The sequence below is a fragment of the Rhinolophus sinicus genome, chromosome 16 (assembly GCF_057876585.1).
Source record: "Rhinolophus sinicus isolate RSI-liver-muscle chromosome 16, RSI-T2T, whole genome shotgun sequence".
In the NCBI taxonomy this organism is placed as follows: domain Eukaryota; kingdom Metazoa; phylum Chordata; class Mammalia; order Chiroptera; family Rhinolophidae; genus Rhinolophus; species Rhinolophus sinicus.
The window spans coordinates 29,874,034-29,891,271 of NC_142516.1; the positions used below are offsets into that span (position 1 = coordinate 29,874,034).

Below are 17,238 nucleotides of genomic sequence, written 5' to 3' on the forward strand. Positions count from 1 at the left end.
GACTAGCAAACCCTTTCATCACACAACGGGCATTAATAGAATAGAATCTCATTCTGACACATTTTTGGTAGTGATCTGGGGCAAAGAGCAAGAAAGTATAAATTGAAGGATTCAAACAAAGGGGCAGGAATCTGCGGCACCCAGTTCATTTTGGGTTGACAAACACAGAGAACGAACATGATTTACAAGACCTAGGAGCCTCCTAGCTAACTCTCCCAATTCCCCGGATGAAGCTGTGGATACAGTGTGCCATAGATGTGTGCCATGAGCTGTGGCGTTTGCAGGTCTGGATTCCAGTGCCAGCTCCATAAGCCGGGTGGCCGTGGGCAAGCCCCACGAACCCTGTGGGGCTCAGTGCCCTCAGTATCACATGGAGACCATGATAGTGCCTATTCTTTAACCCAGGCAACCAGACTGATCTCAAAAGGCAGATGGCGAGCTCACCCTTCTATAGCTTGAGTTCCACCTCAACCCGGTGGCCACAGGGAGCCTTTACAAGCAATTGGAACAGTGATCCCTGCCAAGAAGAGGGATTCTCTGAGGAGTCTGGGACACCATGTATACAGGAAAGCCTTGGCCAGGTTCAGTGTCAACCACAAGTATTTTCAGCACTGGCCATGTAGGACTCTGGCTGGGTGGGTGGGTGAGAAAGAGCCAAATTCTGGGAGAATCAGACCAGGACATTCCAGGTATTCATGCTTTTACCCAGCGGTATGCATTGTGTCTGAAACATGTGCAAGACACTGTGCTAAGGGCAATCTAAATTGAATGAAACTTAGTAAGGCATTATCTATCTACCCTTCAGGAAACACCTCCAACAGGTGCTCTGAACTATACTTGACAGCAACCAACATACAAGCACGCTCAGAGAGAGGAGAGGTGACAGGGGATGAGGAAGGTGAGGTGAGGGCCAGGCTGAGAGGATGGGGCACTTGTTGCAGGTAGTGGACCGGAAGTATGGGCCGAGTTGGGATGTGTGCAGATGGAAGGATCCCAGCAGAGGAGCGGGATGAGGAAGGGCAGGACAGGGCATGTGCAGGGAGAGTGAGGAGTTTGCTGAAGCAGGGAGACTCCAGGTGGGAAGCAGAGGTGGGGCCTCTGGTCATCCAGGGGTTCGGTAGGGGCTGCCCGGTTGGTGAGGGCCCTCTGAGCAGGAGAGCGGGTGGGTCAGAGCTGTATTTAGGAGGGTTGTGTGGCAGTGGTGGGTCGGATGAATGGAACTCAAAGAGTCATATAAATTAGCCTTTTTATTATAACTCCATTTAAGCCTTGAGACCTGAATTCTGAGCTCTTCTAAACTAAGAAAGAAGTGGTCTCTTTTAGAGATGTTTTCAGCTTCTTATCTTTGATGTCCCTACATAGATTTTAACTCCACACAGGTTAGGGGAGGTGTTGAAATTTGAAGCAAATCAAAACTAGAAGTCATCCATTGCTTCCTGGTGAGTGGCTGGGCTTTTTACATCTCTCTCCATACCTGTTCAAAGATTTCACGAACGTAGAAGTGCCGGCTGAGATTGAAGCTGTAGGAATTGAGTTCTTTCAGTATGATCACTGGGTACTCCATCACTTCCTTTGTCAGGAGGACATGAAAACATTCATACCTGTGATTAAAACATTCACCTAAGTAGGGCTTGGCTGAGTGTGGGAGACCCTAGCCAAAACTCATGCCCCTGGCCCCACTGAGATGGGCTGGAAGTTGGCCTTTAGCTCTGCACGGAGCGGCTGTATTGGTTTCTTTTTACATAACAGTGCTTGGTGTTTCGCTATTTTTCTGACCATACAAGGAATACATACTCTTTATATAACACTTAGAAAACACACGAGAGACTTCTCTGTGTTCGCTGTAACATGGGTTCCCATTTCCTGTCTACTGTCCTAACCCTGTCCTTGAACTTCACCTCTTTTATCCCATCAAACCCTCTAATACCCCAAGACCCAGACTTTCATCTGTTTCCTAGGTAAGGAGACCAAGGCTCAGGGGGTTACTTATTTGCCTCAAGATATACTTTGAATCTAAGTATTGCAATCCATTGGCAGTGTAATGCCATTTCTGGGAATAGTCCTAACGGAATGCGTTGCACCAAGGCACAAAGATACAAGATGGTTCACAGAGAACTGTTTTTAATATTGAGAAACTGGAACCAATTTTAAAAAGCTAATCAATTGGGAGATGATTAAATCATTACGAAGCAACCATATTCATGAATTCTATGAGGTCATTTAAAAATGGAAATGTATCTGCAGTTATAGAACAATTTGCATAGTATGATCCAACTTTTATTGTTTAGAAAACACTTTATATGTGCATATATCCACATATATAAATGTACATGTCCATAAAAAGGAAGAGTTCTCCCTGGAAGCCTCTATGTTGGCTGAGAGCAGAGCTGCAAAGGACCACAAAATTCTCCAAAGTTACAGGTAACATTTTCATCTTGAGCTTGCTGAGCACACCCCTGGGCTCCAAAGCAGGCAGCCTCTGACCTTGCTTAGGAATTCCAGGTTATCCCCTTCTGTCTTTTGGGGTCTGGTCTGCCTACCTGTGTTTCATACTCTTCAGAAAATCTTTGGCCTTTTCCAGGTGAGATGTCAGTGTTTCCTCACTGCTTTGCTGCCTCAGTTGGTCTAAGAGCTCATCGAGATGGGCCTCTTGGGCCTGACAGCCACCCCCAAAACAGGAAGAAGCAGACACGAGTTACCAGAGCTCACAGAGTATAAGTGACATACAGAGATGCTGCCACTGGAACTGAGGTCCAGGCCCCTGGGGCAGGCCCAGGACGCTCCTTTCTACAAAAAGGGCTCTGCTAGGCCTCCAGGCTCTTCTCTCTGCCTGGAATGTTCTTCTCTGTCCACTTTATACCCCCGGAGACCCAGCTCGGATGGGACTCCTCAGGGATATGTCCCTCACACCCACCCAGCCCGGCCTGTCACACCTGCCCATGGCACCTGCTCCTCACTCTCACCAGTCGTACCTGAAATCAGATGCTGAGTAGACCTGCTCCACTCCCTAGACTGTGTGAAGGCAAGTGGGGCAGGGGCCAGCTCATGTCCTGTGGGGACAGGGGCACTGCGAGAGGTAGATGCACAGTATATACCCTCGGTCTGTCTCTCAGGCACACTCTCCTACAGACACATTTGGATTCAGGGATCCATTGCACAGCCCGCACCTGACTCAGCAGAATTCCTTCTATCCACGACCAAGGTGAGCCTCAATTTCCCTATTTACTCAAGTTTTCTAGCTTGAGGTTTTACATTTGAGATTAATTTTTGTTCCAGTGTGAAGTATGGATCAAAGGAGTTTTGTTTTGTTTTTTCCATCTGAAGGCTGGCTGAGTTCACGGGCCACCAAGCAGAGCCATCAGGCAGCTGGCGATCTGGGTACGGCCCCTCCCTCAGCCCCTCAGCCCCTGTGGGGGCTGCCCTGGGTGCTGGGGGCCACACCTGGTTCTCCAGGCTGTGCTTCTGGCGCTGCTGCTCTATCCGCATCTCGAGCTCTGGCTCCTGCACAGACAGCACGCTCTGATGTGCCTCCCACAGCCTCACGGCCTCCTGGAAGTAGGTGAAGAGGTCCAGGCTCTGCCGTTCTGACTGCTTCGCCAGGGCCTCGAAGGATTTCTGCAGTAGAAGCCAGAGAAGGGGTCCTGACTGCTGACTGACTCGGGGCAAGGAGGAGGGCCCTACTCACGGGGCTCCCTCACCAGACAGAGGAGGCCTCAAGGACCGGCCACTGCTGCCTGGGCACGGCCCCTCAAGGTCATCTTCTGGGCCTCACATTGGCTCATAGTCCTCCCTCCTTTGGGCAGCATTTCTAATCTGCCCACGGCCAAGCCCTTGGTCTGGTTGATCCTAAAGTCCCATGTCTAGGCCTTTCCCATGTCCGCTGAAGTCACTGACAGAAAGAAAATGGAGTTTGGGCCCTAGAAGAAAGAGGAACCACCCTAGAAACCAGCCTGGGCACTCAGGTGGCCATACCCATCTCGACCTGGGGCATCTTTCCTTCTTTGGAGTTCCCTGACTCGGCATCTGAGCCAAACACCACACTCTGCTGTGAAATCCTCACCTCTTTCCCTTTTAAAAAATATGTGTGTCTCATGCTCTCATCAGTGTTAGGGCTCAGCAAGCTTGGCCTGTGAGCTAAATGCGGCCCTCTGTCCTTTTCTGTTTGGCTCTGGGAGCTAAGCATAGATTTTACATTTTTAAAATGGCTGAGAAAAAAAATCAAAATGAGATATTTAATGATGTGAAAATTGTATGAAATTCAAATTTCAGTGTCCAAAAATGGAATTTTATTGAAACATAGCCACGGGCATGTGTTTCTGCATTGCCTAGGGCTGCTTTTGTGTGACAACAGCAGAGTGGGACTTTTTAACAGAGACCAGACAGCCTACAGAACCTGAAATATACTATCTGGTCCCTTACAGAAAACGCTTGTTGACCCCACTCCAGATTCCAGGGGTAGGGGCTCATTGCTCCTTGTGGCCCTTCAGCACCCAGACCAGCAAGGGCTCAGGGAGCGTTCACTGCCAACACCGCTCCCAAGGAGTCCTGTGCAGCAGGACTGGCTCCTCAGCGGGCGGCTAAGGAGTCAGGGGTGAGCCTGGAGTGCCTGGCGCAGAGCAGCTGCTCCGAGGGGTTGGCCACGATGAGGGCAATGGACGCACTGAGTGACAGGAAAGTTGGAAGCCCCCAGAATCCCATTCTTCTCACAGCCCAGTGCCCTGGGCGACCCCCACCCTGCTCCCCAGTTGCGTGGGTCCCCAGCTACGCACATCCAAGAACTCCAGCTCCTCCTCCACCTTGCTCTGGAGCACTCCCACCATCTGGAAGAAGGACGGGCTCACCAGGCTCTCTGCCTCCTCCTCGGTGAAGGCTTTCCAGTCCAGCAGCTGCTTCTGAAGGGGAACAAGGCAGTGTGGCTTAGGGCTGGTGCGGACTTGACCATAGGGCCTGGTCCTGCCCCGAGATTTGCCTCCCACACACCCCTGAGAGCCTCAGGGAAAACTCTCAGAGCAGTGGAGATGGTCCACCTTACGGTCTGCCCACCACGTCCAGGTGCTGCGTGCTCCCCCCACCCCATGTCTCATTGAATCCCCCCGAGGTGTTCTTATTAGCCCCACTTTGACAGATGAGGAAACCATGGTTCAAAGAAGTGAAGGACCCTGCTGGAGGCCACACAGCTGAACTTAGAACTGTCCTACCCTCCAGGCATAGCCTGCCATCCTGCGTGGCCTCAGCCTTGCTGCAAGTCAGACAGGGCTCCCATTTCCTGTAACTGAATTATGCCAATGAGAAAGCGGGCTCCTCTATATTCATGAAGCTTTGGTGAGTGCCAGGGGTGCTCTCAGGGGACACAAGTTTTCCCTCCTCCTCCCTCCAGGCTTTACTTCTGAGGTTTGACGCCTCTAAAGAGCTGAGAGGCATGGGGCTGTCCCTAAAGCCACAGAGCAAATGGGCAGAGTCCTGTGGGCTTGGGCAGCCCCTGGGCCATTCGCGAACTTGGTCTCCCGATGGGGCTGGCAACACCTCCACTGCAGGACCTTGTAGAATTCAGTGACAGTGTGTACAAGTGGATGGCACAGCCCACAGAAGCGACAGTGCCCGGACAGTGCATCGCACTGGAAAGCACTGCTCACCTCAGAGTCTTGGTGGCCGAGCAAAAGCTGGACAGACACGTGAGGGGTGGAGTAGCAGGAGCTTCTTGAGGAAGCAGGTGGGGCCTTCCGAGCTCGGGGACGCCTACTGCTACAGCCAGCAGGTTAGACTCTCTTCAAAATGATTAAGTTTTGGGGGGTTTTTCATCTAAACAGTTTCACTGACGAAGCAGAGAAGCAGCATTTTTGACAAAATATTTCCTTGTACCCCAGAAAACCAGTCATTGTAACTGAAGGGGTTCGTGAGTGAACTCACTGGCTCACCCTCTAGCAAAGAGAAAAGGTGGGTGTTGATGGCAGTGACTGCACTATTTATAAAAGCGAGGCAGTGATACCCATGATACCACCTCCACTGCATAAATAATGTCAAGTGCTGTAAGGGACACAGAGGGTCACGGGTGACATCTGAGGTGATCAGAGAGTGTATAACTTTGTGAGATCAGGGAGGGCTTCTGGAGGTGGTTGTTAATGTTGGGCTACAACCTGAGGGGGAGGTGAGAATCGCTGCGAAAGAGGGGTTCAGGCAGAGGGAATAGCTTCAGAATGCCCAGAAGCCAGTGAGGGCCTGGGGCGCGTAATGAAGGAAAGCAAAGGATACAGGCTAGAAAGAGGCAGGGGCAGGCCAGGGAGGGGACATTAGGCCTGTACCCTCTGCTCCTTGCGGGCCTGCAGGGAGGGACACCCACCTTGCACTTCTGCACGTGGGCCAGGCACTCCTGCCAGGTCGTCTCGTACTGCAAGCGAACCTTCATCAGGCAGTTCATGTGGTAGGCATCTCCGTGGGCAGAAACAAAACATGTCAGCTGCTCTTCCAGAAGGAAGAGGGGAGATCAGAAAGAGGAGTTTCCCCTTCACTAAGGGAAGCATTTCTCCCCAGCAAAGTGCCTGGAGAGTGAGGATAATTCCGGTAAGATCCGCAGTCCCAATTCAGATCAGGGGCTGGAATCTCCCTCCTCAAAAAATTCCCGACACCCCAAGGCAAGGCCGTCAAATGAGGAGTTTTTAATCTGTTCTGAATCCATTCTGACCCCGATTCTGGACTCAGTTTCAAGGCTGGTGAAATCATGTTTGGGGGGAGTACCAAGTCATAAAACAATAACAAGGGCGCAAACTAATGAGCATTTACAGACCATGTCTGTGGTTAATTCCTTAAGAAGCGAATGGGCTAGCAGGACACTCAGAACTTATTGATTTTCTCTTCCTTCTCTCTACTGTCTCCCAGTTTATAATCACCTCAGTGTGACTCTTGGTGTGAAAGATAGGCAACTGCAGTCTAATGTTTCTGGCAGTGTTAGAAACTGAAAGACGACACAAAGATTTTGTGGTGGTTGTTCCTTAACAATGGCTGGAGGAAGGCAGGGTGGGTGGCAGTTGGGCGTAGATTTAAGACACTGGGGAGGGTAGAATACAGTGGAACTGGTGAGGAGAAGCTCTAAAGCTGGTCTCTCCCGTCCCCAGAGTCACTTACCTGGCCAGCACATCCCTACCCTCTTGCAAAGTCACTGTAATGGACTCTCCCCCTGGGGTCTTCCAGTCCTGTGCCCCTGGGATCTGCTCCCCGTCTAACTCCCAGCTCAGCCCCTCCTACTGGGTCCCCGCAGTCCTGAGGATGGAGTCCAGCCTTACCCCACAGCCACGTGGCCAGCACAGTCTGACTCGTGGGCATCTTCCAGCCTCTCCTGCCACCTTCTTTGTTTCCTGAAGGCCCCAGCTCTGTCCCATCTCTGAGCGTCCCCACGTGTCATTCTTCCTACCTGGAAAGCTCCCCGCTCCCCTGGGCTTGGCTCACTGGCCTTGCAGTCTGAACCAGATGATTACTTCCTTGGCAAGGTCGCGAATGCCCCTGAAGCAGGCTGTGTCCCCTAATACAGGCTCATATAGCTGGTCACCTGTCCACTCCCTGCTGTAACATCCTGCATGGTCTGACTTCGGCTCTAAACTGGAAGCACCCAGGGGAGATCCACCCCGCTGGTTAGCAGGGCTCAGCACCATGTCTGTTCCTAGGACACGCCTGATGCACGGCAGTCATTACTGTTATTTGGGGCTTCGGGGCTCTTACCCTTGGCGTTATAGTATAACCTTTGGAATTATACACCTGAGACCCCTGAAAGCAATGCTGGGTAGTACTAATCAAAGTACCCAGGTCAAGTCCAACTGTAACATGTCATTAGCTGTGTGGCCTTGGGCTGGATACTTCACCGCTTTGAAACTCTGAGTCCTTCTTTACCACAGGGGGACAACGACGCCACTGATTTCAGCAGGTCGCTGTGAGTCTCAAAGGAGATAAAAACATTCTTCTAGGGCAAAGCTTGGTAAACTTTTTCTATAAAAGTCTAGAGAGTAAATCTCCCTGGCTTTGCCGGCCATACAGTCGCTATTGCAGAGCAGAAGCAGCCAGAAACAATATGCAAACAAATGAGTGTAGCTCTGTTCCAATGAAACTTATTTACAAACAGGCAGTGACCCATGGGCCAGACTCTGAGCACCTTTGTTAGAGAGAAGTTTAAAACACCGCAGTTCAGTATTGAGCACTCTCTTTACGTAAGCTGGGTGCTGAACTATGACTAGACCACAAAATCGCACGTACTTCTTACATCAACCCCACGCGGTAGGAAGCTTTATTACTCTTCTTGAGATCCCTATTTTATGGAGGAGGGATTTGAGGCCAAGAGAGGCTGTGACCTCCCCAATATCACAAAGCTGGGAAAGCACAGAGCTGGTCTGCCTGCAAAACCATGTGCTTAATTTCAAATGCCTAGGACCTGGCCCGTGAGCCGTCCTCACAGGTGGTCATAAAAGTCATCCCTCTGGCTGCATGCTAGAATCAGGCGACAGGGGTCAGAGTGTGTGGCTGGCATTGCTGCTGGCTGGGCAGTGACTAGGGAGGCCGTGGGAAGGAAAAGGGGTCTGCCAGGCAAGGTCTTGGAGTCCAATTTGAGCCCTCAGAACTTACTCTTCCCTCCACACCCCATCCCATTTTCCCCAGGAGAAACTTGCCACCCTCCCCTCCCCTCAGTTTACAATAAGCTTTCAGATAAATGATTGCCCGACAGGCTGAAGCTGCTACAAAGCTACTACTTGAACAGAATTCTGGAGAGACCTGAGTGAAATCCCGCAAACCTCACTCACCAACATCCGTATTCAGGGAATTGAGAGAAGAATACCATTCAGCCAGCTGAGCTTTGCTGTAAGTGGGGGGCAGAAAGTCACTGGGGAAGGAAGATACAACAAGTAAGTCACGCTTGAATAAAACGTTCACTTACCAAAACTGGTAGCGTCTTCAAGGAACATCTAGGTAAATACTGAAGAAACAAAATGACTTGTTAGGGATTTCCTGGTGCCAAGCATGCACCTCATGAAGTCTATTCATATTAATGAGTCTGATACTTTGAAAATAAAACCGAATTTCCCTAATGGGAAAAAAATAAATGGCTTACATTACTTGACCAAGGAAGCCATTTCTAGGAACCTAATCTGAGACAATAATATAAAATGCATACAGAGTTATCTATTAAAACAGTCACTTAACATTACTGTTTATATGTACAAAATATCACAAACAACCTTCATGTCCAACAATAAGGAATTGTCTAAGTAAAATACAGTGAATCCTCTTGTGAAGTCATTAAAAACGTGTGGCAGATTAAAAAATGGCCAAATATCATTAGCTCTTCCCATGAGAGGTGGAGTCTATTTCTCCACCCCTGCATCTGGGCGTGGCCACGAGATTTGCTTTGGCCAATGAAACGTTAACAAACATGACACAGCAGAGGCAGGGAAAGGCCTTGTGCATTCCTCTTGCCTTCTCATTGCAGGGAGCTCTTCTGCCACTGCCACCATAGCTAGGAGCCAGGATTAGCCTCCTGGAGGCTGAGAGAACGAGTGAGAGAGGCCTCAGCTGTCCCAGCTGAGGGTCTGGACGTGGCAGTAAGGCCCTCTTAGACCATCCAGCCCCCGCCAAGCCAGCCCAGACCAGGGGAACGGCCGAGGTGAACTACAGTCACGGGAAACCAGAAATGACTCTTTTAAGCCCTAAATTTTGGGTGGTGTTTAATGATGTGGAAAGACACATATGGCTAGAAGGACCATATAATTTGTTGTCTAAACCAGGACATTTTTGACAGTGAAAGGGGAGATGCTATTAGTGCCAGGACAGGACGTGCAACCCGGGATGGTCTTGGGCACCCTTCTTACGGTAGGGCAGTAAAAAGCAAAAGCTAGCTACAAGAGTGCACACAGCATAATCTCTTACATATTACACTAAATGCACTGTGGTATCCCAGATTGAGTCCTGGAACAGAAAAAGGACGTTAATGGAGAAACTGGTAAATCCGGAGAAGTCTGGTGTTCAGTTAGTGGTAATGCATCAAAGTTAATTTCTTAGTTTTGACAAATGTCCAGTAGTAACATAAGATGACAACATTAGGGGAAACTAGGTGAGGGGTATACTGGAATTCTGTGTACTATCTTTGTAACTTTTCTGTAAATCGAACATTACCACAAAATACAAATTTAATTTAAAAATTATTTTAAAATTATATGTATATAGGCTTATTGGATCCAAGAAAATTCCTGGGGATTCTCTCTGGACTTTGGCTAACTCCCTCTTGGGGCCCTGGGAACCTTACCAACACTCCCCACACATCACCACCCACAAGCCTGCAGAGGGCTGTTCATGAGCATAGGGCCGGGGGAGGTTCAGACAGAGCAAGGCGGCGGCGGGTGCCAGTTTAACCAACCGGCTCAGCGTCCGAAATAGATGGATTACGAAAAACAACAGAAGCACTTGCCTTGTGCTGAGATTTGTATCCACCTTGTTAATTTTATGCCTGCACATGGAGCAGGAGGTACCAGACATGGGGAGACCACATGGGGCTCTGATTGTCATTTGTATCCTAGAAGAGCTTAGGCTCTGTGGTGGGGAAACAAGGCCAACCCGAGTCCAGTGTCTCCAGCTTGCAGGACCACACAGGCTCTATCCTGCTGTTGAGAATGGATGCTATAAGCTCCCGGGGCAGTGGTCTTCCAGGGTCTAGAACATTCTGTGTACCTCCCACCAACCTGCTTATTATGGGATTAGAGCTGGGGTGACCCACGTCTGGGGGGGGGTATCCACAGCCTCTAACAGGTCCCCTGTCTGATGGCAGCAATTCTCACTGACTCCCCGCTTCCAGCCTCAGACTCCTCCAACTCACCCTCTAAAGTGAAAACCTGATAGAACCCTCTGCTCCCCACTGCCCTCAGGAAAAGAGTCCAACCTCTTAACCCAGCCCCTTCCTCCCCCCACTCTCCTCCCATCCAAGCTCTTTGGCACAGTCACACTAAACTTCTTTCTGGAGCAAATGTATCGTGTTCTTTGTTGCCACTGGGACTGAAACAGCAGAGTGTGGGCCCAGGCCGCCAGCCCAGGACCAGAGAACCAGGAGATGGCCTGGTCTGGAGGATGCCTCGAGAGAATGCTCCCTGCTGGGGACTGCGCCTGTCTCCCCGAGGGACCCGTCCCATTGTACCAGATGCTACGAAGATGCTGCAGCCGCTTCTGCTGCAGGGCTTCCTGGTTCTTCAGCATGTTCTCCAGCTCCTCCTTCACGGCTGGAGGAGCCTGGATCCTCTCAGTGGCCATGAACTCACTGGATGAGCAGACACATTGGCAGCGTGGAGAGAAGAGGAGGGGCACGGTGGAGGAGAGAGAGGCGATGAGACCCACGGAAAGAGCACTGGGAATCCCAGCTGCCTTATACCACTCCCAGCCCCTCCCTCTCCATCCTGGGCCTCTGGGACACTGAGGACAGGAGGGAAGCGGAGGGGACTGCCAGTGAGGCTCTGAATCTAAAGCACGGGACCAGCAGGCTCAGATCCAGGCGTGGGTCCTGACTGCTGCCTGCCAGCTCTGTGACCTTGGGCAAGTCATTTCCTCCACGCTGACTCTCAGCTTCCTCTTCTGGAATGGAGCTAATGAGGACCTAGCAAGATACTGCAAGCAAAGCCCTTAGCACAGTACGTGACTCATAGGAAATGTCCAGGAAATGTCAGCTCCTGCCCTCACTGTTGATTGTTGACATTTGTAACACTCTCCCAGTCCCAGACCAAGCACTTTACATGCAGATCAGATCTTGTTGATTGTCACTGAAACCTATCACCAGCCCATCATGGTGCCTGCTTTGCAAAGAGAAAGGCTCCGAGTGTTCAAGCATTAGATCAAGATCACAGGGAACTACAAGTGGATCTACGTCCCAGTACACGTTCCTTCATCCCCAGTGCCAGACTCTGGTGCTCTCCATCTGGAAATGCAGATGTACAGATGGGCCTACCACCCCCAGACCTGAAGCACACAGAGAGACAGACACTCTTTGGTGTCCTCAGATATCCTGGCCCAAAGTGCCCCTTTCTTAGCAAAAGAAAGCCTTGCTTGTTGGCCAAAAGGTCCAGGACCCTCGTGCCACCTGGCAAAGGAAGCATGGAGGTGGGCCCTTTCTTCACCCTCCCTCCCAGGGGTGAGACTTGCTACCAGAATGGGGACATGTCAAAGCCTGAGGGACAGCCATTCTCCTTGGCCCAATAACAGGGCTACATGTAATAGTAAAGAGTGGAAATTGGGCAGATAATCAGACTAACGTTCCCAAACCGTTTGTACTGTTCTCAGAAAATGCTTATAAAGAAAATAAGATACAAACCTACATGTGCAGTGTTGATCTAAAAAAGCCTGGGAGAAAATATACCAAAATATCAGCTGTGCTTCTCACTGTGGTGAGAAATTAGTGGTGATTTTAAATTTCTTCTTTATACTTTTATCTATTTTAACTTATAAAAAAAAGAGCACCTATGACTTTAACCACCACAGAAACAACAGCATTTTAAAGTCATGAAAGGCGGAGGGAGCATGTCCCCGCCTTGCCCATGCCGGCTGTCCAGGTGAGCTGGCGGGACAGGTGCAGGCGGGCGCTGACCTGAAACTGCGCACCAGGGCCTCCTTCTTGAGCGTCTTCCAAGCATCGACCAGGTCCTGCCAGCGGTGATGGCTCTCAAGCTCCTGTTTCAGCGTGGCCTCCATCAGGTTGACAAACAGCTGCGTGATGGCCCTCCGGTTGCCCAGGAGAGCATGGTTTATGACCTGTGGGCACAGGCAGGCAAGTAGCACGTGCCAGTTGTTTTAATGAGTCACATAAGCATAGGAATGTCAGACAATGAAACATAACCGGGACACGGCTAATTCTGATTCCTCTAATGGATAAGATAGATAAACGTTAGGAACTCGTGCTTGACTCAAAATGAGAGCTGCCATTGCTGAGCCCTCTTTCATCATCCTCCCAACGAGTGCTGGCGGTCAAGTATCATTACCCCCATTTTATGGACAGGAAGTTCCAGGTACCGGGATTGAGTTATTTCAGAGTTTTCATGTCTGGGTAGTGAAGAGGGAGGTCTGTGTATTGTCCAGGACCCCAAGGCACAGACCTGGGCTACAGCCCATCTGTGATTCTAAACGCTATACGCCCTTCACCCTTCTGCGTGCTGCCAGGAGGCCCGTTCGTTATCTGACTGCCCATCTTTCTGCACAGGACCCGGAAAGCCAGGAAAGCAAAATGCGCCCCCAAGTAGCCAAAAGTGTCCTTTCACAAGACGGAGGAGTCAGATTTAACTCCGACTTTGGAGGTATCATGAACAACCTTGAATTTCTAGTTTTTTATCCCAAAGAAAGCAGCTGCAAGTGTGGACATGGAAGCAGTTGGGACAGAGCCAGGGGGCAGTCATGGTTCAACCACAGGCATTGATGGGCAGCAGGAGGAGGCACAAGAATCACTAGGAAAACTAGAAAAACAGAGCAGGCTGGGGTCACTCAGGAAAGCACAAAGCACCGAGACCATGACAGCCACGAAATCATGCCTTCATAGTGCAACACCTACTGTACTGCACACAGTAGCTGGGATATGTCCCGTCAGGCACTCGTAAAATCATCAGTGCTCAAAAAATGATGCTGTGTTAGGTATACTACTGTGAGTAAGAGGGCAGGGACGTATGACATGTACTGCAGAAAGATTTCTACTGAAAATACTTAACACAGACTCTGATTCTGAACCTAAGTGGCCAACCTGAGTTATTCGGAAATGTTACCTATGAGAAGCCCATCATTCCTGAGACAGCAGGCTCCTTCGGGGGCTGACCTCCTGCACACGAAAACCACTCACCAAGGCTTCGTCACTTATCAGTCTGTACACATCGGGCTGCATGAGGTAGGAAGTTTTCTCTATGATTTCCATATATTTCTTCATTACGCTTTTTAGCTAGAAATGACAAGGTGCCATCGTTAGCGACTCTCTCTTTTCCTGGAGAACTAAAAGGAAACAGATGATGCCGCATAAATCCCACAAGTGAAAACCAAGCGCCCACCCATAGGCCTCCTCACTTTATCTGTCCGGGAGAACTCCAGTGAGTACAGTGTGTCATCCAGCTCCTTAATCCTCTGCTTCTGGAGCAGGAGCTTCTCAGCCACCGTATCCCACAGCTCCAACAGGGTCTAGGCCGAGAAGTTCGGGTCAGGCTGGGAGAACAGAGGGCAGGGAGGGGAGGAGAAGGGCCAGGGTGGGGCAGGCCGGCCCACGAGAAGTCCCCTACTTGGATGGTGTACTCTTCGAGGTTGTGGTCATTTTCCACCTTTTTGAAGAGATGGTTGATATTTTCCTCAAACTCGGCCAGCTTTTTCAAAAGAAGTGCTCCTGTCTCCAAGATGAGAGGTTCCATCCCCTAAAATAGGCCGGGAGGGTGATGACTACGGTATCAACACCCCTGGGGCAGGAGGAACCCTCCCCCTGCCACCCCACACTGGTAATGAAAGAGTGTCAGCCACGGTCCTGTCAACATCATAACCAAAAATAATAGTCACTACCTAGACTTAAGGAGTTAAGACTTCCTAATTAGTTCCCAACTACAGCATAAGGATAGCCACCATTCGAGGCGTATGCCAGGGGCCAGACGCTCTGCTCTACGCTGAACTGAGCCCTTATCCTCAGACTCATCTGATTCTCATCACAGCCTGTGAAGCAGGTGCTGACATTCAGCCAGGTTCATGGTTGGGGCTCAACAAATATTCACTAAAGAAATAGCCAATGAAAGAATGCCAAGTTTACGTCAGATGAAGAGACTGAGGCTCAGTAATGTCGCATGAGCAAAGCAGCAGAGCTCATGATGAGACAGAGCAGCGTGGGACATATTAGGAGAGCAAGGAGCTGGCTGGAGGAGCACCTATGGGTACTCTGGGTACAAGAGCCAGCCCCAGGAATCCAGGGGAACATGAGTCAGAAAACACTCAGGAAGAAAGCGGTGACTGCCATCTGGGGCTCAGAGAGGACCCGAAGGGGCCAGGAAGGGTCTCGTTTAGGGACATTCTGGGACCAGTGTAGCTAGGGATGAGGTCTCTGGAGAGAAATAGGAAGCCAAGCGGGGGCAGTAACCAAGGGCCAGGCAGCATCACGTTGTCAATGGGGGGTCAGGCCACTTGGCCCCTCATGAGTAGGATTGAACAGGGAGATCAAAGGTTGGGCTTTGGCGTCAGACCTGGAGTCCAGTTCCCACTTGGCCCCTTACATGCCAAGTCAGACAAGACTTCCTGGGCTCACCTGTAAAATGGGAATAATAATAGAACCTGACTTATAGGGCTATGTTGTAACAAGCACTCGTAATGAGCCACTCAAACATGGCTACTCTGGTTCTGTCAACACCATGGTGAGCCACTGAGAACCTCTGAGCTGGGGGGGAAAGGGAGGGTGGGGGCAGTGACAGGCCCTCCTTCAGAATGGCCCAGGGACAGAAGGGGAGTGAGAGCAAGGATGCTCACCATCCCAATCTGGGCGATCTCCTCCTTGAAGCTCCTCAGGGTATCCTCATAGGCCTTCCTCTTGTAGTCTCCTTGAAGGGTGCAGGAGCTGATCTTCTCAGGAACTGGGGGAGAACAACAGAGCTGATGAATCTGCCCTTAGAGCTCCGAGGTGAGGACAGAGCAGCCAGGAAAAGGCAGCAAGGCAGAAAGTGCCCTGGTTCGGGAGGCGGGTCCCCAAACCAGGCCAGCAGTGTCAAAGGCTTAAGAAAAGAGAGAAAAGATGAAGGTGATCCATAAATGCTATAGAGGATGAAGTCTCACATACACAATTGAATGCTAGCAAAACATTCCAAAACGCTATGTACAGAATGGGATCATTTATGTTTTTAAAAAAAGTTTTAGAGAAGGAAATATATACACAAATAAGAACAAGCAACACTTACATAGCACTTAGTATGTACCAAGTATTATTCTAACTCAATTAGTTATCGGCCACATCTTACAAGTAAGTACGCTTAGGCACGGAGGTTAAAGAACAGACGCAGTCCATGGCTGAGAAGGGATTTAGACGTGGGCCCTCTGCTCCAGGGTCTGCGATCTCGCTCTGCTCTGCTGTCCCCTGACCTATGTGGGAAGCTCCACACCCTGTGGTTTCATGGGGGGTGGGCACGCTTGGGAGAAGAGGTGCTATTGAGGAGGGGGAGTTTTTACCTTCTGCTTATCTCCTTCCTTTGTTAATCTATAGTGAGCATGTATTACCTTTTTAGTCATGAGGAAAAAGAGCCTCCATATTGGGATAAAGTCAAACTAAGACAATGTGGTACAAAGGAAGCAAATGTAGACTGAGAAATCCTCTTGTGAAATTGCAATAAAGTGAGCAACGTCCTCTACCAACTGGCTTGTATCAGTAAATACAGACAGTGCAGGCAGCCCTTCCTGCTCCCCTAGCTCCCTGCACTGGGAGAGGGCTGAGCGAGGAACACAGTGGGAGCTTCAGGCACCTCTCCGGGAGAGCTCCTAGGAGGTCTCCCCGGGATCTCTCCCAGGCCCAGGCCAGGTCTGCCCTATGGCTGACAGGAGGCTCACTCACTGATGGTGTCCATGAGGCCCCGTACTTCTCGGGCAGCGATGGTGCTTTCACTCTCTTGAGCTTTTTCCTTCTTAGTTGTTTCCTTTTCCCTGAGGCAAAAGCAAAGGAGAACAATAAACCCCAGCCCCCTCACACCCAGGAAAGCTCTGGCACCTGGAGGAGTCTTTAGAGGGACCATGGGCATTGCCAATAGCCTGGGTGCACTGATTTCCAGAGTGCCCAAGGGTGTGCCAGTCTCCCTACAAACACTGCCTGAGCAGACGCCAGGGATCCTAGACGAGAGGTTGGGTCCTGCCCTCAGGGAGCTTGCAAACCAAGTTTGGGTGGTGAAAACGGAAGACCAGAGGGGCGCACCCAGCCTGGCAAAGCCAGACCAGTGCTAAGCATTCAGCATGCTCATGTGCCCTTCGAGCAGCTAATCCTATGAGGCAGCTGGGGTAACCCCATTGTCCAGGATGGGGGAAGGGGCTCAGAGAAGTCACTGTACGAAGCAGAAGTGAGACTCCCAGACCAACACATGTGACACCCAGGTCCACGGTGCATGGGGTTTGGGTGTAGGAGGAGAGAGTTGGGATCCCAGGACAAACTATCTCAGCAGGGAGGACCAAGGTGGGTGAGCACGACCTTAGATGTGGAATAAAAATCCCTGAAGGCACTGTCCACAGGGCAAGCACCGCAGCAATGCA

General features: G+C 50.5%; 1 protein-coding gene across 2 annotated transcripts in view; it reads right to left on the bottom strand.

The window, feature by feature from the left end:
• CCDC180 (coiled-coil domain containing 180) overlaps window positions 1–17,238 on the bottom strand; it is a 50,274-nt gene that overhangs the window by 28,355 nt on the left and 4,681 nt on the right. For both annotated transcript variants that reach the window (XM_088793371.1, XM_088793370.1), the window contains 13 exons: window positions 16,553–16,641; window positions 15,481–15,584; window positions 14,262–14,390; window positions 14,053–14,163; window positions 13,835–13,930; window positions 12,599–12,762; window positions 11,162–11,281; window positions 8,781–8,860; window positions 6,338–6,426; window positions 4,770–4,892; window positions 3,442–3,615; window positions 2,541–2,656; window positions 1,475–1,601 (listed from right to left, as the gene is read on the bottom strand). In XM_088793371.1, the coding sequence (XP_088649497.1) occupies window positions 1,475–1,601; window positions 2,541–2,656; window positions 3,442–3,615; window positions 4,770–4,892; window positions 6,338–6,426; window positions 8,781–8,860; window positions 11,162–11,281; window positions 12,599–12,762; window positions 13,835–13,930; window positions 14,053–14,163; window positions 14,262–14,390; window positions 15,481–15,584; window positions 16,553–16,641 (1,522 nt within the window). The remainder of the gene's footprint in view (window positions 1–1,474; window positions 1,602–2,540; window positions 2,657–3,441; window positions 3,616–4,769; window positions 4,893–6,337; window positions 6,427–8,780; window positions 8,861–11,161; window positions 11,282–12,598; window positions 12,763–13,834; window positions 13,931–14,052; window positions 14,164–14,261; window positions 14,391–15,480; window positions 15,585–16,552; window positions 16,642–17,238) is intronic.